This window comes from Pagrus major, chromosome 22 (assembly GCF_040436345.1).
Source record: "Pagrus major chromosome 22, Pma_NU_1.0".
In the NCBI taxonomy this organism is placed as follows: Eukaryota; Metazoa; Chordata; class Actinopteri; order Spariformes; family Sparidae; genus Pagrus; species Pagrus major.
In genome coordinates this window covers 18,133,356-18,159,357 of record NC_133236.1, presented here as the reverse complement: position 1 = coordinate 18,159,357, position 26,002 = coordinate 18,133,356, and the positions used below count along the sequence as shown (strand labels likewise).

At 40.2% G+C, this 26,002-nt stretch overlaps 3 protein-coding genes across 6 annotated transcripts in view; 2 read left to right on the top strand and 1 right to left on the bottom strand.

Moving 5' to 3' along the window:
• The first annotated feature begins 1,798 nt into the window (after positions 1-1,798).
• On the top strand, positions 1,799-6,851 carry ostm1 (osteoclastogenesis associated transmembrane protein 1). The gene is made up of 6 exons (XM_073492804.1): positions 1,799-2,218; positions 2,499-2,613; positions 3,494-3,591; positions 3,684-3,794; positions 4,767-4,932; positions 5,711-6,851. Exons 1-6 carry the CDS (start codon positions 1,814-1,816, stop codon positions 5,764-5,766), a joined length of 951 nt encoding a protein of 316 aa, XP_073348905.1. The 5' UTR covers positions 1,799-1,813; the 3' UTR covers positions 5,767-6,851.
• Positions 6,852-15,868: 9,017 nt separating this feature from the next.
• drc1 (dynein regulatory complex subunit 1 homolog (Chlamydomonas)) lies at positions 15,869-22,060 on the top strand. Its single transcript, XM_073492457.1, has 15 exons — positions 15,869-15,945; positions 16,110-16,209; positions 16,824-16,936; positions 17,092-17,275; positions 17,460-17,597; positions 17,995-18,117; positions 18,342-18,469; positions 18,598-18,732; positions 18,836-19,253; positions 19,463-19,552; positions 19,640-19,744; positions 19,856-19,932; positions 20,012-20,164; positions 20,247-20,333; positions 21,955-22,060. The coding sequence occupies exons 1-15, from the start codon at positions 15,869-15,871 to the stop codon at positions 22,058-22,060; spliced, it is 2,034 nt and encodes a 677-aa protein (XP_073348558.1).
• A 508-nt stretch (positions 22,061-22,568) lies between these two features.
• The window catches only part of otofa (otoferlin a), an 80,463-nt gene continuing 77,029 nt past the window's right edge, over positions 22,569-26,002 (bottom strand). For all 4 annotated transcript variants that reach the window (XM_073493471.1, XM_073493475.1, XM_073493474.1 and 1 more), the window contains one exon: positions 22,569-23,862. In XM_073493471.1, coding sequence (XP_073349572.1) covers positions 23,682-23,862 — 181 coding nt within the window. In that variant the 3' untranslated portion in view covers positions 22,569-23,681. The remainder of the gene's footprint in view (positions 23,863-26,002) is intronic.

Here is a 26,002-nt window from a genome sequence, read left to right as displayed (position 1 = left end):
TCTTTCCATCGGCCCCTGAAGTGCTCTCATCATCATCATCATCATCATCATCACCGCCATCATCTAATTTATGGGCCTAATTAGTGTTTTTTTTTCTTCTTTCCTCTTGGTTTCTCTATCTATCACATGCTAATGAAGGCATTTTCTGCCATCTGACAATAACGGTCATCTCAGATAGTAATGATATGCCGATTTTACTTGGTGCTCTGCTGATTAGCGGATTAGAGGAAAGACGTCCAAAACTTTGTGAATAATGTGATCAGTGCAGGCGGAGACTACGAGCCTATAGCCTATGTTATATTGATGCATGCATTAGTGGATAGAATAATAATTAGGTTAACATTTTTTTTAAAGTTAAGGTGAAGCCAAGTGGACATTCATAACTGCACAAAAAGAGGAAAAAAAGAGAAGAAAAGCAGGACCATAAAGGGTTTAGGTTGTAATCACGTCTTCTTTCTGAGAGCCACACTGGAGAATAATAAAGGAATGAGGGAACATCTGAACAATTAGGTGAACTCTGGTCAGGAGAAGAAGAGTTAATGAGCCGCCGGTGCCATGTGCAGTGAGAGGAGCATTAGAGGCCAGAATCCATATTTACCGCCGCGGTGGTGGGCGCACGCATCAGAATAGGCCGCTGATGCCGTGCGCGTCCTCTCCCCCCTATTTTCATTAGGCTCTGATGACTGCGGAATTGATGCGGCCTGCAAGTTATCAAGAGCCACTAATTTCACATTAACGACCATTGACTGCGCTCGCTTGATTCGAGGGGGTTTTTGACAATTATCACAATCAGGATTGGAGCCCAGATCGTTTACCTTGACTCCGTAATTATTTGCTCCGAGCCGAGGCGCACATTGCAAAATTGTATGGTGTCATAAAACCCCCCGTAAATACCGAGGAGACCAGGAGGAAGGGCTATCTCTCTCCAACACGCACCGCACGCACGCACGCACGCACACACACACACACACACACACACACACACACACACACACACACACACACACACACACACACACACGGATAGATAGATAGATAGATAGATAGATAGATAGATAGATAGATAGATAGATAGATAAGTGTGTAAACTATTCACGAGATATTCTTTATTCAAATCTCAAAAATCGATAATCGATTAAATTTGTTTATGCTATTATTTTATTATTATTATATATTGTTGTTGTTGTTGGTGGTGGTGTTTTTTCCTCATTGGAATCGAGGCTCTAAGGACAGAGGATGTCCTTCACTGTACAGTTTGTAAAGCCCACTGAGGGGATTGTGATTTGGGGCAATATAAATACAATTGATTTCATTGTATATATACCACTGCATTTTCTGTAAAAGATGACTCACTAATGGTGAGGCAGGTGCTTTTTTCCCCCATTAAAAGTGTCAAAAGTGCCTTAAATAGTAGGCTTTGTGAGGAAATTACCTAAAGGCATATACATGTACAGAAAAAGCATAAAAACGCAAATAATGTAAACCAATGAAGAACCAGATTAGAACTCCTCCGCTGCTATATACTGAACTGCTCAATAACATACACTTCAAAATCTATATTTTATAATACTACTAGTGTAGAATAAGTATAAACGTTAAAGAATACATTGTTTGCTTCAAAAAATACCCAAAGGTGACATGTTATGTGGTTTTAAATGAAGTTAATGGACATGGAGTCTGTGTCCTGATGAGAAGTCACAGTACTACTGATTTAATAGCGGAGCCACATGTTCTCGCGAGATTACATACTGTCACATGATCACGTTGGGAGAGAAACAGGAAATCATGTGTTGTTTATAGCGGTTGCTGTCTGATGATGTTTTCGACCATGTCTCTGTACACAGGCAGCTTGTTTTTGCTTTCATTAATACTTCATATTTCTACTCTCGTGTCTAGTCACGGATTAAACCTCACCGTTTCAGTTTCAGCGGACAAACTGAAACAAATCCCGTCTTTGAGCCCGGCTGCTGCTGTTGTGGTGGACTCTCCTGTGTTTAAACCTGCTGTGGATCCCATCTTCTCACTTAATCTGCTGTCTTCTTTTCCCGAGGACCTGGAGGTCAGTGACTACTGCAGCGAGCTGCTGAACATATTCGGACAGCGGTACGTCGCCTATGTGTCCTGCTTGGTGCCTGCTGCCAGACCTGTTAAAGTCTGCCAGAAATGTTTCTCCCTTTATGGCAGCCTCAAGGAAACCTATGTGAACATTTCATCGGAGGTACGTGACAAATATAAAGTCATTTTCTGTGTTTAGTTTGCAGTAAAGTGCTGTCTTCAGTCTGCTTGCATAGAGGCCTAGTTAAAGGGCAGATGTCTCATGATCACCAGTCTTGTGATGTGTCTGACTGGTGGTCACACATTTGAGGAAGTCCATCTGCATGACTCTGAATAGCAACAAGAGGAGCACTTTCTGTAGCTGATCTTTTAGTCCAAATGTAATACAAACATCTGTATAGATAGAAGATGATGTGTATGATGGAGTGTGCCCGTGTCCTCAGACTGGTCCAGGCAATGTGAGCTGCGGGGAGAGTCTCCTGCGTGGTGATCGGCTCATGGTGGTCAATCAGCTGTACATCAACCTGAAGGAACTGTGGGACAATTCAAACTGTGACAGTAAGTCCTCTGCAGGAAGCCCTCTGTGGTTTCTGAACTAGACATATATGAGTTATTGGGATTCTGTCTGTGCCTTTTGTTTGAACTTCTGACTCACACACATTTGACCACAGAGGTCAGAGTGCAGGGTCAGTGGGCAGTGGACACGCCGGACGTTGCAGAGGTCACACACGTGACTTTGATTTTGATTGGATAGACACCGAACATGAATCATAGCAGCTTGTGACTTTCTGAGATAATCGCATCCGACTCGGTAGAGTAGTTGATTTGTGTGGGGCTTCAATCAATGATTATTTTCATTTCCGATGGTTCCCCTAAGTATTTTTTCCACTTAGAAGTTAGGTGTTTGGTCTATAAAATGTCAGACAAGAGTGAACAATGTTGAGCTGTGTTTGCAACTCCCCAAAGATGTTTTCCAAAGGCTGTCTTGTTTTGTCCACAGTGCAAAGATATTCAGTTGACTGTCATAAAAGTGCAAAGAAACCAGAAGATATTCACATTAAATAAGCTGGAATCAGAATTTTGACTTTATTTTAATTTTTTTACCAAACCAATACATTTTTATCAAAATAGTGGGCAATTCATTTAATATTTGACAACTAATTGATTATTTGTTGCAACTATATTTATGTCATCCATTTATTTATTAGTATATTTAGTTTATATAGTCAAGTTTGGAGAAGGTGCATTTATGAAATCTTTGCTGTGCTTTTGCCATAAGTTTTGTCTGATGTTGAACAGAAAGCAGGAGCTGATGTATTTTTTGTCTAGTTAAACCAAAAGAACTGAAACCTGGTTAAAGGTAATAGCTAAACTGATTGATCTGACTGCATTTGAACAAATATGCCTAAGTGACTGTTTTTATTTTCCTGTTGTGCAGACTGTATCACTAAAGGATTCCAGAGGCTGACCAATGACACGCTGTACTTCATGAACACCCTCAACCAAACTTACGACTGCTTTGATAAGTACCGACAGGTACGCCTTAAATTTGGTGATGATGAGTTTCATGTGAGTTTATGCTGAGAATGTAACCAGATCTGTTGTCCCTTCTCCATTTTTCTTCACAGGGGAACCACACAGAGCTGTGCAAAAACTGTAAGAGCACATACCAAGAGCTGAACGAGCTGTACAGCAGGATGGAGAAGAATCAGACTATGTGTATCGACATAGAGGATTCGGTATGTATGTCAGGAGCAGAGATTCATGCAGCTCCTCTCGTGAGATGGGAAGAGAGAAAGCTGCACCCTCTAGAGGAATCTGTAGACAGTAAAGGACAATTAGAAAGTTCTTCACCCATTTTCAGCCGGTGATAATACAGGATCCAACTTATTGTTTAATAAGCTGTCAACCACATTTTGTGACCTTCCTCAGCAAATGGATTTGCTCATTGTAATATGTATAGAAACATTTATAATAACAAATCTAGTATCAAGTATAAATGAATGTAAATATTGTTCAATAACCAAATAAGTTGGTACGGTGGAGCCGTGGTTAACACTAGGTTGGATTCTCCGGCTTGAGCCTTTCTTTGTGGACTGTGCATGTTCTCCTTGTGTCTGCGTGGGTGTCATTTGTATTCCAGTTTCCTCCCACAGTCCAAAGACATGCAGTGAGGTTAATTGGTCACTCTAAATTGCCCATTAGGTGTGAGTCGTCGTTTGTCTTTATATGTCAGCCCTGTGAAGATCCGGTGACCTGTCCAGGGTGTTGTTCGCCGCTTGCCAAATGTAACCTCGAATCAGCTTTTTTTTTTTATTTCAGCTTTTTTTTTTTTTTGCCAAAATAGAGTTATCATATTTAATTAAAAAACTGAAGTAAAAAAGAAATCAATCACTGAAAATGGAAGTCCTGCAGCTCCTCTTTGCCAGTTTGTGCAGAGCCAGAATGTTGGTTGTATTTCAATGGTTAGAGGACTTTTATAAGAATCAGGCTTTGTGATCAGAAATGCAAGAAACTTGATAAAACGCATAAAGAAATCATTAAAAGTGAAAGAAAAAATCCTCATGAAGCCTCTTTCTATCTTTTCAATGAGAAGAACAAAATATGGAATCCAAATAACCTTGAATACAGTTATTTGACGACAAACCCCTAAGATGGTTGAATTAATCGTAACGCTGTCCTGTATGTTGCATTTTGCACTCTGGTTTCAGATGAACATGACCCGCAGTCTGTGGAGTACGCATTTCAATTGCTCTGTCCCCCGTGAGGAGACGGTGCCTGTCATCGCCGTGTCCAGCTTCATGCTCTTTCTGCCCATCATCTTCTACTTGAGCAGCTTCCTTCACTCGGAACAAAAGAAACGCAAGCTCATACACCGTGAGTAACCAGCTTAATTCGCCCATTGTCACACAGAGAGATTTTTTGACTGGGTTTTGAGGGGTTTGGGGTCTTTGTGGACGGGAGGGTGGGGGCTTGACTGACTGTGATATAGGGGTTTGGCTGGGATGGCGGAAGGGGGTGGGTGTTTAAGGTTGTTATAAAGCATAGTGGGCTTGCCTCCTGCAAACCTCTGGATCACAGACGTGGTTGGAGGATTGTTTTTTTCTGTGGATGATGGTTGTCTTGAAGGATCAGAGGGCATTTACCCAGACTGAGGAGCATAGGAACTTTTATTTCACTGGGTACTGGGTGGATGGGGGCGCATTGAGTGCACAACATGTGGCTTGAGATGGTCAGGGACACATTGAGCCTCATGCAAGAACCACTCGTACAAAACAATTTGTTCTTTTGGAGCCCGTAGGAATGATTGTGGTCGAAATATCTTTGTGAAACTTGCTCTTGTATAACATCGCCGACTATTCTGATTAATAATTTTTCTTCTAGTATCTCCAAGACTGTCACATCCCCTTGACGAGTTTTTTGCTTTTACAAGATGTTTTTAAAAAACATCTAACTTAGTCAGTCCATTTTGTCTTTATTTCTGTCACAGTACGGCTCTTCTCTGAATATACATTGTCTGGAATTGCACTATAATACATTTTTTATTGTTTACGACTACCAACACCCCTAAATGTTTTGTTTTCCTCTTGTTATTTTTATTTAATGCTTTAAATAATCTTTTTAATAATGGACTGTAAATTCTGTGTCGTTACAGCCAAACGGGCAAAGTCATACACCAGTCTGATGAACATCCAGGACAAACTGGGCTGAAGAGGACACAGGTGATGACAAACCTTGAGGACGACATTCTTTAATTTAAAGTTAAAACCTGGAAGAAGATTTGACTTCTGACCGTCTTGTACCTGAAGTTTGACTGACCTCCATTAACGTAAAGGACTCAAATCGGCATTTCCTGTGTTTTTTCAGGAGGCTGTGATACCTATCGGTAATCGGGGGACTTAAAGGATCGATAACTTGAAAGTGAAATGCTTTGGGCACATGAGACATTTGCTTTCACATCCTCAAAACCGTCTTTTCAAAATGTAGTAAATGGCTTTGGAAAATATAAAATAGGGTCATGTGAAAAAAAAAAGAATCTGCTTTTCACTGACATAGTTTAAGATGAGCTGTTTTTGGTGACATCTATGTTGGAATCTAATCTAAGTATCTCTAACTTCATAAGCTACTAATCTGATGCTTGTTCATGCGGCTGCAGGGTAATGTACGCTCGTAATCCTCACACAGATCCTGGCCTCTCCTTCCTTTCAACTCGTTAACGATCTTCAGGTGTCACTGGAAAGAGTGAGTGGCTTGAATACAGCGTACGTGTGTGTGTGTGTGTGTGTGTGTGTGTGTGTGTGTGTGTCTGTGTGTGTGTGTGTGTGCGCGCTCTATTTATGGGTTGAGAAATGGGTTTTCTGTCTCTAATGTATGTCCCAAAAAGAGCTGCAAAAAGGAAGCACTTGATGTCCATTAGTGGTGACATGTATCTGCTGTAAGAAGGGGTAGGGGGGTGGGGGTGCACATCAGTGGGGTGGGGGTGGAGTAAATAAAGACATAACACACATAATGTAAGAGCACTCCAAAGTACCACACTGTGATGTTACCTGTGTTCCAGTCAGTGTTCTTTGTGGTCGCATAAAGCTTTTAATGCGCTCTGTTGTTGGCGTTTTCCACTGATGTTTAACTTAATTTGTTAAGGGGTTTCTGACTGCTCATGACAGTACAGTCTCCTTTATGAGTTGTGAGTGCTGAATTGATTAATTTGCCTATTAGAAACGCATTTTGCTGTGAGGTAAAGTAAACCTATTATTATGAATGCATAAGAATGAATAAATGTTTGTATGTCAGAAACATCCTGCAGGTGCATGTGTTGTTATTTAACCACCACTGAACCAGTTTGGTGCTGATGATCATTTAGTTTATTCTGAGAGGAACAACCAGTGGTGGAAAGTAACTAAAATGGAGTGTTTTCATTCTGTATTGCTTTGTACTTCTACTTTATTTTAGATGGAAATGTTAATCTTTTTACTCTATTACATTTATTTGACAATTGATACTTACATTTGCATCTAAAATCTACCATCTTGTAAATATGATGCAATCCTGGTAATTAAACAACAGCCAACAGAATATTAAAGGTAAGTTCCAGCAAGTGTAGACATTAAAGTGTGTTTAAAGGTCTTGGGGAGTACGGTTGCATATGTAAAAACAGTAGTGTAAAGCCTTTTTTTGGCTCCAGAAGAAGCTGCATGTAATCTGATAAATTGCCTCCAGTGATGCCACTCAGTGGCTGAGTTGCATTGTGGGTAATGTAGGCACCCGGTTTTGAAAAGGAAGAAGAATGTGTGGAATAAAAAACAGTTGATACTGTATCTCTGGTTCTGCTCTATTGATTCTGATCATTTGTTTCTAAACTGTGAGTCCAACAGTGTTACAGGAGTGAAATCATTCAAAACCTGGTGCCTACATTTCCAACAATGCAACTAAGCTTTTTACCCAAGAAATTGGTGGTTACCCTTTAACTAGTAAAAATTAGGCTCAACTTTAAAATGGTGCTCACATGTTAATCCAACAATAGTGTCCGTCCAGTGAAAACTGTGTATCTCCAAATCCAATATTCAGTATTTTTGTGATTGTTGGAATCATTGTTTTTTTTAAAAAAAAAAAGAAAAACAGATTGTTGATCAAATAAATACATTTAAAAGTGTGTAACTGTGGCCCTGATGCAGACTGTAATCTGCTAAATAATTAGTAACTAAAGTCATCAAATAAATGTAGTGGAGTAACAGTACAATATTGGCTCTCTAAAGTGGAATTGAAAGTATAATGTTGCAGAAAATGGAGATACTCAAGTAAAGAACAAGAACCTCAAAATAGTACTCAAGTACAGTACTTGAGTAAATATACTTAGTAACATTCCTTTACTGAATATACTACAGCTGCAACGTGCCAGAAAGCTTTAAAATGCCACTTGGAAAAGAAGTAGGAACCCTAACGTAAGTACACAACTTGAGTAAAAGTACTTAGTTACATTCCATCACTGCATACATACACATTAAAGCAGCAGTAATATTAACCCAGAAACATCAAGTATTATTGTAAAACACTGACAGGGACCAGATTTCTGCAGGGTTAAGTACATTTTGCTGATGAAACTTGAATACTCTTACAGTGTGGCACTGTCTGGCACTCAAGTATCTGAACACTTCCTCCCCCCACCGGTACTTGCAGGGTCTAACTGCTCCATCTCTGGTGACAGGTGTCCCAGCACTGTGCCCTCAGCTCCATGATGTGTAATGAGTCCATGCTGTGGTTCAGTGTGTTTCCTCACGCAGCAGTGACCTCTTATTCTCAGGTTACGTGGCCTTGTGTTTCTCGCAACGCGGCTTTTCCCTCCGTCATTAGCAGCTAATCTAAATGTGGGATAAAGATACTTGGCCGAATAATCGCAGCAACACATCCGTTAAACTCCTTTGGCTTTTTGGTCTTGTGGAGCGCAGCCACCGCTGGCCCATCAGCAGGTCTAAGAGCATTACGGATTTGCCGAGTCATATGATCCGGTTGCGGCCAGCAGAGCCGCAAAAAACACGGGCTTTCTGTCATCCGCGCTCCCGCACGGTGTTGAGCGGCTCGTGTGCGGCGCGGCCCGGAGCTCAAGAATGACAGCTTTGATTCCTGCTAAGCCTCCGGTGCTTTTCTGAGGCACACCGGGTCCTTAAGCGGGGCTGAAAGTCATGAAAACACACACACACACCCGGGGAAGTGGACCGGAGGCCGCCACGTGAATGAGAGAACCGGTGGAATAGTCCCCCGTGAGTGAAGGGTACAAGTGTTCAGACCTTTTACTTCAATTAAAGTAGTAATGCCACAGAGTAAAAGTACTCTATTAGTGAGGTGCAAGTGCAAACGTATCAGCTAACTTAAAGCTCCAATAGTAAAGCTATTACTGCTATGTTATTGGATTATTATTCATATTTAAAGGAGCACTATGTAGTTTTGGGGAAGAAATAATCATAAGAGAAAGATCTTCATTGAATTTTGTTATGCTTAAACAAATTAAATAAACAAACTCTCTTTGTTTTCATGACTGAATAAACAAGCTGACCTTAAAGGACAACACAATTTCATACTATTTTGCTTTGTTTATATGTGGCGGACCCTGCCACCTTTCTAGCTTCAAACATTGTTCTGGGGACCTTATTTTCCTCTGAGAACAGCTTGTTTATTCAGTTATGGGAAAGGTAAACATTTCTGAGTTTGTATTATTAACTCATTAATATTGTAAATATTAAAATTCAGAGTTTGAATTTCTTCTCCAAAACGACACAGTGCCCCTTTAAGATGTAGGTTGGAGCTCGTTTTGCATGCTGCTGTGCAGAATGATGTGTGGGGCAGAAGCCTGGTTGTTTTTGTGCCCATATACTTACAAGTATAGTAAATTTGTGACATCCCAACTGGTTTGCGAGCCAATCATAGACCAGTATGCAATGCAAGGAAAGAAGTGGGATGTGGAAACAGGAGACATCTTGTGTCTGTTAGATAAACTTGTGAAATGTGTGACAATATTTGCACCATAAAGTAGATTTAGGGCTTTTTTCAGGGAGAACGAGCAGATTAAATTGCATGAAATTGTAACAAGGCAATTTAATGTTTTATTGGATGCAAGTGATTGAATGTAACTAAGTACATTTACTCAAGTACTCTACTTAAGTACAATATATGTACGGTAGTTGTAGGCTACTTTACTTAAGTATTTCCATTTACTTCCACTCCACTATATTTAAGAAGCAAATATTCATGTTATATGAGCTGATTATGTTTTATGTGTTAGTTATTAATCTGCAAAGTAACATGTTACCATGGTTGCCAAATGAACAGTGTAAATGTTTATAGTCACCTCACATCATGTTTTGCTACATAATAAAAAACACTGGATCATCATATCAGTTTAACATGAGCTAATAAAGAAATGTTTTTCAGGTGATATTTAGTTATCGGCTCCACATTTGGCAAAAAGACAGTATCCTTGTGATGTTTGAGTGTTAAGAGGCTTAGTTTCCTAACCTTTGGTCTGTCATACTTCACCTTTAGAGACAGAGGTGGCTTTTGTTACAGGTCTGCTTTGGAGTCTTTATTGCTTACTGTGTAAAGGAGGGAGGCAAGATGATGAACATTTAGTTAGTTGCAAAAAGAGCATGTTCCATTTCATTAATGTGTCAAGTGTGCACATTTCTACGCGTTTGAATTTGTGTTATGTGGGTTGCACAATGCGTTTCTCTTTGGCAAACATTTATACCACAATGCAGTGAAGGAGGCAGCTGATTTACCTTCTCACTGAACTGACTGCAGCGCAGCAAAAACTACAATCCACCGGTAATCACAGCCTAATGCCATGCATAATTATTGTACACCTAATCCACTCACAAAGAGCTTTGATAAGAAAAAAAAATGACTTTGAGAATAATTCTACTGTAAGTGTGACGGTTTATGTGGAAGAAATTAATATTTTGTAAACTGACTCATACGCTGATTTCGACTGCTTGCTCTAGTTCTCTGATGGATTAACTTGGGGAAAATATGCTAAAGATTGTTTAAGAAGTTTTAGAGAACAGTGAAAAGGGACTGCACCAAACAGACAAGACAAAATATGGGACAGTTTATACACACTTACAAAATAAATGTTTATACAATTATTACAATCTAGCTTTATTTTTATGCCATAATTCTAAATGCTATAATCCATCATCTTCAGTGCATCAGCAGTGCTAACTAACTGACTCTAAATAACCACTGGTGGAAAGTAACTAAGTATATTTACTCAAGTACTGCACTTAATGGGTAACTCCAGCAATTTCACACATTAAAGTGCATTTACAGGAGTTCTACTTCATATGTGAAAACAAGTAGTTTAAGGCCTTCTGTGGCTCCAGAGGAAGCTGCATGTAATATGATAAATTGCCTCCAGTGATGTCATTCAGTGGCTATGTTGCATTGTGGGTAATGTATCTCTAGCCCACTGGTCTAACATTGCACTCCTATAGCACTGTTGGACTTATTGTGGACAGTTTAAAACAAATGATCATAATTGATGCAACAGGACCAGAGATATTGCCTTTTGTATTCCACGCATTCCTCTGTGTTTTCAAAACCGGGTGCCTACATTACCCACAATGCAACTGAGTGACATCACTGGAGGAAATGTATCAGATTAAATACAACTTCTCCTGGAGTTACAAAAGGCTTTTTATTACCGTTTTCACATATGCAGTAGTACTCCCCACGACCTGTAAAAACACTTCAATGTGTTAAATTGGTGAAGTTACCCTTTAAGTCCAATTTTGAGGTACTTCACTTGAGTATTTCCATTTTCTGCTACTTTATACTTCTAATCCAATACGATTCAGATGCAAATATTGCACCCCACTACATTTATTGTCAACTTAAGATAATAGTTACTTTAGATTAGTTTAATACAAAATATAATCGGCACATACATTATAATGTAATATGATAGATTAAGAGAAAACTTTATTGATGCCTTAAGGGAACCTACCCCACAGACAAATGATATAAAGTAGTTGAACCACCTGCCACCTTCAACATTAAAGTGATGAAGACAATAATGCATCAATAATTATAATATTATTAATTCATTATTCTGAAATATACCATTCTGCGTAATGAGTACTTTTATCTTTGGCACTTAGTACTTATTGATGCTCATACTTTTGTACTTGCATGGCTTTTACTTGTAAAAGAGTTTTTCTACACTGTAGTTTTGCTACTTTTACTTAAAGGTGCAATATGTGATAGTGTGAATTCATACTCAAAATATGTAAGGGGCAGCATATCACCAGGGTAACCGCTAACTGCTGCCAACTGGTGTTTACATTGCTAGCACAGGGGCTTTGGACCAGAACGGCCGGGGCTAGCTGCTTAGCATGCTAACTTCAGCAGACATCTCTGCAACACAGTATATAGACACATCATAATGTCAAAACTGTTATTTCTTCACATTCTGTTGATATTTTTATTTAAGTTTTGAATGTTTTTTTTTAACCAAAATTCTTACATATTGCACCTTTAAGTACAGGATCTGAGCACTTCACTCATCGTAATAGCTGCAATATTGAAATAAACACACACTACATTTTATCTAAAAGATGTGCTACTACTATTTTCCAACAGTTTTAATAAATGTAGCTTTTTACTAATGCATTGCTGTAAAAAAAGTAGAGTTAACAAGTTAATCAACATCTAAAAACCTCCTCAGATGCAGCAGCTGTTTGATGAAATCACAGTACACTGTACACTCTGTAAAGAACTGACAAATTGTGCAGCCGTTCATCCCTTTTTTCCTCTGAGCTCTCAGCTTTTATAAGGTGTGAACTGGTTAGTTGACTTTTTTCAAGCTGAGGATCGAGTGAAGCAGGAATGTTGGAACATGGTGGCTGAAGTTGATGTTTGAGTGGCTAAATGATAACACAAACCTTTCCTCAGACCTCATCTGGAGAGGAATGATGACCGGCAAGTGGCCTCCACTTCACAGACCTTGAGATCATTCTGTGTTCCACAACAATTATCCAGGCAACTTCTGAATAGATTTTGATTATTTTTGCTGCAATAACTTCTTTGTCTCTCTTCCTGTCTGCATGTGTTCGTCAGCGTCCCTCACTCTCTCTTAATATTTTCAAAGTAGTTATAGAGGCAACAGTAATTTTTTGGGGGGAAAGAGTCTGTGTGCCTGTTTGCAATAGATACTCCAGCAGATGGCAAAAACATACTTCTCTTTGCACAAGTTAGCCTTGACACAAGGCCAGTACATTTCATATTTGATGGAAGAGTAGGGGGATGCTCTTCACGTTGTTTTTGAATCTGGCCTTCGTTTTTCGTTTATTAAATAACATTTTTGTTAAATGACTGTGTTGTTCTTTCACAAGGTCACGGCCTCCTCTAAACTAAATGCCTTTGAATTTCCTGCTGTTCTCTACAATCATCCTCCTCTCCTCTGCAGCCTGTACACTGCATCCCGTGTTACCGAGCGACAAATGTCTCCTTCGTTATGGCAATATTAAGAAACTGTTAGTCAGGACTTAAGTGGTTATGCAACCCCTACCACCACCACCAACACTCTAAGCTGTCAGTTAGTTAACTGACTGAAGGTCAGGCTTAGATTATGCACCTCTCAACCCCTGAGCAATGAATATGATGCTTTGTTGAACAAGGAGTAAACATATGCCCCTGGGAGTAGGAATTAGCAGACACACACACACATGCACCCTCTCTCACAGCGCATATGCAGAGTGAATGGGGCTTATTATACACCTGCGAGTGGGGTCAAAGTCTGTCAATCCCTAGCTTATGGTATTATGATAGATTATAGAATCACTCTCTAATGGCAGTCATTCAGTTTGTAATCTCAGCAGCTCGATGCAAGGGTCGGCTAAGGGTCTGTTGAAAATAAGGCCTTCTCCTCATTCATCCCTTACTTCCCCCCTCTCACAAAGGTCTTATGACAGGTCAGCTGTTGGTGACATCACAGATGCTGGATCATATGTCAGAAACCTTCGCTGGCTGACTTACATCCATTGTGGCTCAGCAGCAACTGAGGCCACTTGAGGCCAAAAGAGCGGCGAGGTGCCCCAGGGGGCGAGAGGGCGAGCATGATAGCTGCCAACAGGCAGGAAGTGTGGGGGGCACTCCTCAGGGCAGGAACATCTGACCCATGTGTGGGTTTGTTTGTGCGGACGACCAGAGAGTGCCCATCTTGCCATCAGCTTGAGAAGACGTTTATTATCTGTGTGGAGTGTTTGTGTGCATGAATTAGAAAGTCCGGATTTGGTGCGTGTTGGATTTCTGTTTTTGAACGACACGCATGAGAGAGCTGCAAAAATCTGCATGTGTTTAAAACATGCTGCGTGTCAAAAAGGAAACATTTCAATGATATTAGTTTGTGGCACCTGAGTAGGATTTATCACAAGACAGTAGCGCCACCTAAAGTCAGGTTCTGAATATAACATATAGAGACATACCACTTTGTTTTGCCTGGAAAGTAAGAGTGCCTTCTGTTTTTTAACTGAACATTAAAGCTCTCACAGGTAGCTATGTTCACTGTTGATACTTTTTCCCTACTGTAAACCTAGCATTTAATTTTTTTTGTTTCATTTTTAATTGCATGCAAATTAATAGTATTTGTTAACCATTTATATGCTATGTCCATGTTGTGTATCTGGACTTTTGTCTGCTGTTTCTGTTTATCAGTAGACATCTTGCGTTTGGGATAAGTATCATAATTTTTGCACTTGAAATGTAATTTTTTTAAATTTTTTTCATTACTTTGACTTGATTTGTTTTTATCTGTTTTCTAATGCTAATTAAGCTGCCAATTGCTGTTAACTAGCATCAAATCTAAGATATGTAAAAATACTTTAGTAGTGTAGTTTTGATAGAGTTACTTTAAGTCATTCTCCATTTGATTTTAACAGAATTTTTTCCAACCACCTGACCAACTGACCTTTGATGTGAGAAGGCTTTCAAATGTTAATATGCTTTTCCCCCCCTTGCCTGAGCTGCCTTAAGGACCATTACAGAGTCTTGCAAACAGGCCTGAATGAAAACTTTTCTGTACAAGGTCTCATACTAGTCATAGAAATTATGAAAACCACTCAGAAATGTGGAAACAGGATGTTGCCACTAGATGGCAGCACCAAGCCATGCATGATAAATCAATGATCCCAGACTGTCACTACTTTACTCTCCCTGTTTTTCCCCTGCAACATTTTCTTGCTGTATAACAAATAATAATGACCCACATATACTAAATTGACTATGGAGGACTGAAACTGCCAAAATCATAAATAAAAAAACAATAATAAGTAGGTTCTATAAATAAGAAATACATATATAACTAAATAACCTTATAAATTAATAAATAAATGCTGGAAAATAAATAGAGAGATAGATGGATAAATAACTAAATAATTAATTAAATTAATTAATTAATTAATAAACAAATAAATAAACGAATAAATAAATAAAGAGACTAACTAACTAACTAACTAACTAACTAACTAACTAACTAACTAACTAACTAACTAACCAGCCAACCAACAACCAACCAACCAACTAACTAACTAACTAACTAACTAACTAACTAACCAAATACCGGAAAACCAGATAGAGAGATAGATAGCCTTGATAAATTACTAACTAAATGACTAAATACATCAATTAATATGAAAATAAGATGGGAAGGAAATAAATTGTTGAATTAACACAAAGGTAAATAAATACAGAATTATCAATTTATGCCAGAAAAATGTATAAATAATAATCAAAGCCTACATTTATTTTCAGTATTATTTTTGGCATATTAATTTATTGATTGAGACATTTATTTATTTATTTATTTATTTATTTATTTATCTATCCATGTTTTGGATTTTGGCAGTCTCAGTCCTCCATATAACCCTGTTCTGCGTTGGTGGATAATCTGCAGGTGGTCAGCCAAGCTTTCATGTGCTTCTTGTTTTGATAGTAGAAAGAGTTTGTAAAAATGAACTGCCTATACACTGCATTAAAAAGTCTAAATGTTAGAGCCAGAGAGCATATAGGGTTTGTTATAAGTATATCGCTCCTTTTTGTTCATATGAACATTTTTCTTTCGCACAAGTCTTGTTTACGTCTATCGAGTTTACGAGGGGCACCTGAAGGCAGCACTCATCAGTCTGGAGGCTCTGTCGCCATAGCAACGTGTAACAAACGGACCACGGCGATACGGATCAGCTACTTTCTGCTGTCTGCTGTCTTCAGCACCGCAGCATTTAGCTATTTCAGTCAGTGACTTTTATATAACACTTTTTATATTAATATGGAAGAAGTTGAGAAGGATCCAGAGGAGGCGTCTGAACCCTCTGTGTTGTCCGAAAACCAGGAGGCCAAGAGCGGGTAACTAGCTAGCTTAGCGCTACTGTAGCGCAATGTGTTAAAAATGCCAAACGATGGGTAGAAGTAGCTAATACAATTCATTTTTCATTCTGCGTGGACTGCAACTTTTTTATGTGTAATAATATCAATCATATTTTTACTGTACTGTAACGTTACGCCATCAGGGTCTCCACACAGGAGGCGGAGGAGGACCCCACTGAGGTCAAAGAGGAGTCACGGGAGAGCCGGCCAGAAGAGGAGGAGGAGGTGGAGGAAAGTGAAAAGGTTTGTTTAGTTTCCAAACATAGAGTATTAAACATACATGTCCTTTTAAACTTTGGTCATCAATGTAGGCTACTTGTCAATGATTGGGAAATCATTATGTTTCTCTAGGATGAACAGTAACTACATCTGAAATCATTCACCTCAAGTTTTCATCTTAGTTCATTTTATTTGACACTGAAAAACAGGACGATATTAAATCACACACAGCTACAAAAATCACAAGGATGACTCAGTAAAGTCCAAGACTTACAGTAGAGGGGTCGACCGATATCGCTTTTTTCAGGGCCGATACTGACTATTAAATACAATCTACTAAAGTACTGTTCTTAAGTATAAGTTTTAGGTACTTTTCTTGAGTATTTCCTTTTTCTGCTTCTTTATACTTCCTCTCCACTAATAGTATCCTTGCAGATTCATATTATTTTATTGTTTATAGGCTACTAATTGTGACGTGCTACGAATCAGACAGTGTTGTGAGCGAGACATTACGTGAGAAGATGCTGCATCAGAGCCAAACGCCTAATATTATTGTATATTATGTAACTAACTTAATTAAGCAGTGTCAGAGCATGAATAGTAACTGTCCTCTTTTATGTCAGCTGATCACTCCTCAGAGGATAATCGACCTGCAGAGAGATTTGTCAACATTGGTAACAAACATCCAAACAGCAGCTGATGGCAAAGAGTCAATGCGAAGGACAGAGTTGGAGGAAGCACGCAGACTTAGGTAATTTTCAGCTATTATTATCTCCTTAAGCACTACCCATAGAGTACGTACAAAACTAAGCAGTAATTTTACTTGCTACATCCTCCACACCATCCTCACCCTTTGTCCTTCTTCTCTCCTGTTTGCCACCATGTTTGTTCCTCTTGTTTGTCCAGATTGGAGCGGCTGGAGAATGATGTAAAATCCAGCCAGGAAAGGTTTGAGGAGATCACCAGAGGGTGGTCAATAGCTAAGCAGAAGGTGATCCCTCAGGAGCTGCAGGAGGACCTCAACAACCAGCAGGAGTTATGGGCTGTTCTCTTAGAAGACAAGAAAAAACTCATCAACGACCTACAACAGGTAAATCAGTCAACTGATCTATTTATCTAGAATATATTTTTAATAGTCACCAACTAAAGCCAGGCATAAACTCTCAGTAAATTTTTTTTATATAAAAGAGTAACGACAGGTTTTTGTTGGTGTTTGCCATTGTCTTCTGAAGACCTTGTCCATTCATTAGGTCACTTCCTGTGTATGTGAATAGGAGCTAAAGGCTGGAGATGATCGCTATGTTAAGGACTTAAGGAAGCAGGTAGAGGAGCTGGACCTGATGATGGAGAGGATGGAAGACCAGATCAAAACCCTGACAAAGGCCTACAGGGAGGAGCTGGCTCAGATGGAGGTAGGTCCAGATGTGGGTCAAGAAGCAGCTTTAAATAATTTGTCCGGTCCATTTGAATCAGATGAATGTGGCAAAACTGACATTCACATAAGCCTCGGCTGTACTTTCTAAGTACAGCCTCACAGAGCTGCTATTGTGGAGTTAGACTGTTCATCTTATATATGTGATTGTTGTCATTTTCACTAATGGTTGCACTTGTGTTGTTTGCAGAGAGTTTATCAGCAGGAAACTGACGTCTTACTCACGAAATACAATACCGAATGGGAGCAATACATGAAGGAACTTTTGGATAAAGAGGTGCGCACGACTGAAATAAAAAAACAACGCACACACAATCTTAAATCATATCTTATATCTTACAGCTATCAACTCTGTATCTAATGATATCTACCTCTAGGTGGAGAGGTTGACGCAGAGGAAGGAGAAAGTGGAGGAGTACGAAGCCACAATTCACAATCTGATTTTGGAGACCAGCGACAAGGATAGCATAGTCTGGACAGAACAGAATGAAAAGTTTCAGGTTTGCATAAAGATCAAGATAATAGTTTCTGTGATATGAACAGTGCTTCTGATGAACCTACGTTTTCCCTTTGAATTGGAATGATAGAGAAGCGCTCCGGAACCAGTAAAATAGTAGATAATTGTAGTGATTCTGATCAAGTTGCCAAGAATAAAATGTTTCGAATGTTTCACCATTTGACAAAAATAAAACACTGAGATCAGAGACTGTTCTTGCCTCTGCAGGTTCTGGAGAGAGGTCTTCAACAAATGAAGGGCGCCAGTATGGTTGCGAAGCTAAAAGAAATAAAGCAAGAGGATGACTTATCAAGAAACAAATTCAACCTGGTCCATATGAAGAGCAGGATCATCAGGTAGTACAGATTCTCTCTCTCTCTCTCTCTCTCTCTCTCTCTCTCTCTCACTCCTTCTCTCTCTCTCACACACACCCACTGTTATATTTAATCCATTCTCTTCTTCTCGGGCGTGCTTTGCATTTAAGTCTGGGGACAGATATGAGAAACCTGGTGGATAAGTACAGGACTCAGGAGAAACAGTTTACAAAGAGGAGCCGGTATTTGTCTGACGACTACAAACGCAACGTCCAGCAATATGAATGCATACAGAAGAAAATCAAGTGAGTTATAATCATCATATCACTTTCAAGAAACGCTGACATAATGTACAATTGCTTACTTCTTATACCTGAAACTTTGCACATCCACCTTCACTTCATGCAGGCACTTTGCAGCCGCTGATGTAAAAAAATTTGAGGACATGTGGCTGATGATCGAAGCAGAGGTGAAGCAACTGGTGGAGAGGGTTTTGGTCATTGAGTCACTGATCTACAAGCAGCACCTTGGTCTAGTCTGGGAGCGGCCTCCTATGCCGTTCATGGAGCACTCTGGTCCCATTCAGCCTCAGAAACAGGCCTGGAGGCCCGACCGCCAGGCCAAGTCACAGTCGTTTCAAACCGGCAGTCAGAGGATGACGGACGCCTCAGTCGGGCCTCAGCTGGAGGCTTACACTGAGAGCACGGACATGGAAACGTACAAGGAAGGGAGAGTGGCACAAAGCGAGAGCGGTGCAGAGGTGGAGGAGGGGAAGTTGACGACGGAGACGGTGAAGGAAGTGATGGAGCTGCTGTGTGATGAGGCGGTGAGAAACAAATTTACAATTTATGTTTTTTTACCTTTGGACAGAGCCATGCTAGCTGTTTACCAGGCTTTATGCTAAGCTAAACTAACTGGCTGCTGGCTCTAGCATCATATTTAGTGCACAAACGTGCTGGTGCTATCAATCAATGAAAACTATGAAATTATGTGATAAGCATCTTCAGCCAAAAGTTCCCCTTCTGTCTGTCTCAGGGCTTCCTGGTAGAGGAGAAACTCCTGAGCCTGCTGGCCCCCCTGGAGAAGGAAGAGCAGACTGTTGTGAAGCTGGCCTCTCTCCTTACTGTGAGTTCATGTAGTGTAATGCATCAATGTATTGTAAGGAGCAAATCCTGAACAACCAGACATGTTTTTTCTTTTTTGCTCTTCCAGTCTTTTGGCATCGAACAGGAGGATTTGCCTAAGTTGGCTCATTTCTTAATAAAGTCCAAACATCAGCAGAGAGAGCAGACTGAGGTGAGGAAGGAGACAGATGCAGTGGAAGGCTGGATGCCTCATCAAAGTAGACGAATACTATCTCTACGTTTACTGTCATTGTTTCTGTTTTGCCTGCAGGATGTTTATGATGAGTTGGGGGAAGAAGTGGAGACCAACCTAACGTCTGAACTCATTGATCCAAAACATGTCGTGCCCGCTCTGAAATATTTCCTAGAGCAGCTCACAAGGTCGAGGTAAGACCACATTTACTGCAATAATCAACACTGTAATGACTATGTGATGCTAATGTGTTCCCGGGGCTTTCAGGAAGAGCTCAGCCTGCCAACACTTCAGTTTTCAGCATGTAGAAACTCGTGATGCTTCAGAGGACGAAGCCTACTGGGAGAGTATGGGCAACGTGATCCCCGAGGACAAACTGAAACTCTGGGACGCAGCGGAGAACACGCTGACGCAGTACCAGTGAGTTTCAACCACGCACTCACACACAAAGCAAACATTCCTGCGCTTTCTGAACAAGCTTTTCTTTCTTCTGTGTTCCCAGTGCGGTCCTGACGGAGATCTCTGACCTCGTCCCTGAGACTGAAAGTCTTGAGCAGCAGAACAAAGAGCTGCGGATGGTGCTGCAACAGTGTCTTACCTCAATTATATGATTCTGTGTTTAAGTTTATGTCTCTGTTTCTTGGATGTGTCACACTGATGTATATATATCCAGATATTAAATGCGGTTGAGGGTGGAGGAACTTCCTTGACAATAGGTTGAATTGTTTAAATCAAGATAAGTCCAAATAAAAATACCACAAATGTGTTGATTACAGGTTTTTAAATGTGAAGATATTCTGCTCTTCTTTGTCACATTTGTGTATTTGTAAAAGGATTTATATATCAGAGTATTTATAAAGGATCAAATCAACGTGGTTTGCAGGTTTTATTTCCACAGTCCTAGAGGAAAAAATGGCAGAACAATCAACTTCATCATCAGTAAGACATACATCAGTTCTTGTGGGATACAAAGTGTACGCACAATAGTAGAGACTTGATGTTTTCATCCAGCAGGGTTGAAGAGCTTGTGGCTGAGCTCTGAGGGCAGAGAGAAGAAGAGCAGAGCCAGGAAGAGCAGGCCCAGCACCGCAGCCAGCAGCACCGCACAGTGCAGCCTGTAGTGCCTCCAGGCCAGGATGCACATCGTTCTCACCGGGCTCAGCAGCCACGACATGCTGCCACTGGGGCGACTGCACACAGAGATTCAGAAGGTTTTAGTGCGGCCAGTGAACTGAAACCTGCAACTAACTTTTTGGCCACTTGGAGGCAGCAGAGGCCAGCTGTGGACACATTTAGCTCCGTTCTCTGAGGGAAATATTTGTCTTTTTAGTTGCCGCCTTCGGGATGCGAAATTTTATTTCTAGTTTGGGGATAGGAAGATTGTTAGTCCACTTATTTTGAGTTGCTTTCTTTATGTTAAACCCAAGAAAGTAAGGGGCTACAGTGAGTTTTAAAGGGTTTGCTATTATTGGATGCTGTCGCCATCTTAGGGGGGAAAAAAGTCACATTTGGAGCTGTCTGTTTTCGAATAGACCTTATTAACATGGCGGCCATTTTCCTCCAACGTCACGCTCAGGGTGGGAAAATTGAATGCCTGGATAATGTAATGTTGATGTGTTCCAGGCTGCTTGTCTGTTGTTGGATTAGGCTAGCTCTTTAGACACTATATTCTACAGGCTAACCTTGTCTGCAATGTTGGGCTGGACAGGCAGCACACGGTAGGTTTTGTAGAGATTGTTCATGTGCTTGTACAGACAAAGATGCAGTGAGAGGCCATAACATAAAGTTGCAATATGAAAAACCCAAACGCTGAACTGAAAAATGCTTAAAAGGATCAGTTTAAAATGCTTAAAAGGATCAGCTGATGGAAAGTTGGGTGAAGTTTCGTAGTCCACTAAATATTTCTTGGGGTTAGCTCCAGAGATGTTCTGTGTACCATGAAACTTCACCTGACTTTCCATCAGCAAAGGGGTGAGTAGATAATGACTGAATTTTCATTTTTTGGTGAACTGTTTCTTTAAAGTGATACAGAACTGGGGAACAGCAGAAATATAAGAACGACCCCTTCCAGGTACAGTTAATGTGAGCCATCGTTAATATAAAAATACTGACTAGCTGCTTTAACAATCTCAAACATGTTGTCCATGGAATTCAGTTTATTTCAAATTGCCAAAACAGACAGAAAATAAATACTGCACACATTTCAACAGATATATAAACACGAAATTAATTGTAAAAACAGGCAGGTTTGGTGCAAACGATAACTCTGTAATTGGTGAAACACATAATCACAAACAAAGACTGGAACACAAATGAGGTCAAGCACAGGCAAGTTTGAAAGGGACTAATGGACACTGCAAACAATTCGACACGGAGCTGAGTTTTGAGAATCAACACAGACCTCCCTTCACCACTCCACTCAAGTGCACTTTAAACATATTCCCACTTTATCTGTAACGTTAAAGATAACAGGGTTGGTGATTTGGTTTGTGTCGAGCTGGAAAGACAGTCATGCCAACGCACATGACCTCTGTGGTCAGTTATCACAATGATGCATGCATATTGACATATAAGTCTACATTTTGTGTAGGAAACAGTAATAACCTCGAGTATTTGTTGCTTTTGAGGACTTTTGACTCAATTGAGATCTGCAAATAATACATTTTATTCTACTGTGGGGGTTTTATCAGTGGGACAGTGAACTGAAGAGCATTTCCTGTACATACTTACACAAAAATCTGGGAATATTGAAGCATACAGCATTTGTGAGAGTGCATGTCTGGTCCACATTTTATTATTATGAATAAGAAATTATTATTAATAAGAAAATGAGATAAAACATTTTTAATTGGAATTATTTGCAAATACTCTTTGATCAAAGTCTGGCTCGGCTGCCTTAATCCAAGAGGTTAAACATTTAGCATCGCAGTGGAACCCTGTAGAAAGCTTCTTAATCATTTGATTTTCATTTTGAAGTCACCTTGTTCTATGTCTCTTTGAATCTCATTAGGAAAATAGACATCTTTGTTTTTTGTTTCTTCATTATTATTCTTGAAGTGTGCAAAGACTGCAAAAATGGCAACACTTTGCTTCAACCACCCTTGAGAGCATTTATAAGCAGTATATAAACATTGAATACAGGGTAATGTAATTATGAGCAGATATGAGTGTTTATTAATGTGCTTGTCAACAACTGTTAAGTCCTCTTGTGGGCACTGAGAGTGGAGGCTGGTTAGTGTATAAACAGATTATGAATGACACAGGTATAATAATATAAAACACGTCTTCACAGGAGAAGTTACAATTGCTGATAAAAACTGTACATTCATAAACATCCTTGTATCTGATTGCAACTGCATTATAGTTAACCGTTTATTAAATGTTTATATAGTGTTTATAAATGCTAAATAGAAGGAGGGGGGTTTGCAAAGTGTTACTAAAAACATTGTTCATTTGTTCCCTATTTACCTAAATCAGCAGCAGACATTATAGCAGTAATGGGAGATCTTACAGCATCACTTGAAATGAACGCCCATGCAATCGTCTGACCACGAACACAACACTCCGATTTAGCTTAATTAGCGGTATAACCACATAAAGAAACATTCATTGTCATGTAACATTGCTCGAAAAGAAGAAGAAGAGGAAGAAGGGGTTACTTTTGTGGCAAATGATTGCTTTTTAGTCAGTTCAAGGATGGAGTCCACATACTGAGCGTTAGATTTGTTAGGCTTGCTGCAGATCGGATAGAGGAGTAGACAGTTAGTGTTTCTCATGATTTCGGGGAGGTGGTGTCTGCCTCTCTCCTCGGAGCTAAGGCGGGAGGTGGCGAGCTGTTTTACGATGACCTCCTCCTCCTCCTCCTCGTCTCCCTCATTCACCCATCCTTTCATCTATCCAGGCTGGCCACCCCCCTCCCTGTCCTCCCAGCAGCCTCTCAGGCCCCCAGCAGCTTCTTGACAAGGTAGCCCGGCATGCTGTAGAGGAAGAGGCCCAGCATGATGAGCAGCAGCAGGGCCAGCACGATCTTGATGATCAGCCACTTGTAGCGGTTGCACACCAGGTAGCGGATGGCTTTCAGCGGGCTCAGGAACCACAGGAAGGTGGTGTCTGGGCGACTAGAGGCGGGGATGGATGTGTTAGAGGAATTTGGAGAGGATGGCATGCAGGTGGAGGAGTGAGTTAATGAAGGGTGAGTGATGTGATGAGACAAGGGAGGAGTGACACAGAGAGAGAAAGCTGGCGTTAGTGGTTAATAAGCTGCATTAATGAATATTGTTGTTCGCTACAGCATGCTCACAACCCACATTTCTATCAATATAATGTTCCAGAGGACCAAAAGATCACACCACAGAGTGAAAGCTGAACAATAAAAACATCTGCACAAAGAAGATGGATGAATGGATGATTGACCAACAGCTCAGAACACTGATGTCTGTCCAGGGCCGTTTGTTTCTGACTATGTTGGTGCATTTAACCAAACATTTGAGGAGGGATTTATCTTTTTGAATGTCAATAATTTAAATGTATTTTAGTTTGAATTAATTCATGGTTTGTGTCATGTCATCAGCCACACATAAGGTTCAAAGGCACCTTTACATGCACACTTGAATTCTTTATTCTGGTTTCATTAATGACAAAACACATCCCCTTTACCCTGAGTCTGAGCTGCTCCCCTCAGAGCGATGCCACAGAATACCAAAGAAAAAGATCTTCAAGGGTTCATTTATCCCAAATAGTCCCAATAGTAAGCTTACACCATGACTATGAATGCACTGACCATAAAGTTTAATCTATTCCTAATCATATTAGAGATTATATGGGACATGAGAAAGGTGCAGATATTATCACTACCAGATGTTCACTGTTTGCTGTCCTGGCTACATTTCATAATAAAACTTACAATAAACCTTAATAATGCAATTTAGATGTGTGACTTAAAGTTAAATAGCTTTGCATTTAAAAATAAAATTTGGCTCACAGCTCATACTATTTTGTACAGTGTCCTACAGTATAGTGTATATAGTGTTTTGTATGATATTTAGACAGGAGGATTTAGACAAGATTTAGTTTTAACCCTTCAGAATTAACAAAATACTGATGTTTGAAACCAACGTCACCACCAACGTGTCTCCTGCAATAAAAAAATATTCTTGGGACTTGGTTAGTATTGCATTTCTTGTTTGTTTGTTGTGTTTTCATGGAAGATAATAATAATAAGGCAACCAAATGTCACTGAAAATGTCAGCAGCTCCTCTCGGGCTGTTTCTATATTTTGTGTATTCGCACTTGTAAATGTCAACTAGGCATCTGAAATGAATTACAAAAACAATCGTCTCCAGATGGGGCCTTATGTCATTTCATTTATGTAATTTACTGACTTATAAAAGGTGCTCAGGTCAACATCCAAGTTGTAATTACAACTGGAAACTCACTTCTCTGGACGCTTCAATATGTCTGACTGTAATAATACAGCTAAACCATTCCATTTAATTCAGTTCAGATTTTATGATTATGTGTTTCCATACCAAACAGCTGGTCAATGATGAGATGTATAATGGCACTTGGTGGCAAAAGACACTGACACTAATTTATAGCTAAGGCAACAGAGGAGAGACAAACGTGAAGTAAAAGAGAGAAAACAAAGAGTTTGGCAGGACAGGACAGGAGAATCCAGGAAGCAAAGGGGTTAAATAGAGAAGCAGAGACGGCGAGGACGGGGGCGGAGGCTACCAGCACGTCAGGCCCCCAGTATCTTCTTGACCAGGTAGCCGGGGATTGAGTAGAGGAAGAGACCCAGCATGAGCAGCAGCAGTATCAGGCCCAGGACCTTGAGGATCAGCCAGCGATAGTTGTGCCAGATGAAGTAACGAATGGACTTCAGAGGGCTCAGAAACCACATTAGACTGGTGTCCGGGCGACTTTGTGGAGGGAGGTAGAGAGGGGAGAAAGGAAGGAATGCAGATGGAGCCAAAAACAGGGAGAAAGAGGGTAAGGAGAAAGGGGGAGTCACACGCAAAAAGGAAGGAAGGGACCAGGGGAGGGAAGAGACAGAGGGAGACAGTTGAAGAGATGGTAGGAGGAGAAACGAGTGCGAAAGTGTAACAGTGGTCTTTAGGCAGTGCAAAAAGCAGTGCAGGGTCAAACAGGACCAAATCACAGCTTTATTCAATATTCAGTCTTGGCTGGAGCTGATTTGTGACGCAGCATTTGATCCACTGCTTTTTGCACTGAGAGAATGAATTTCTCGAAGAGGAA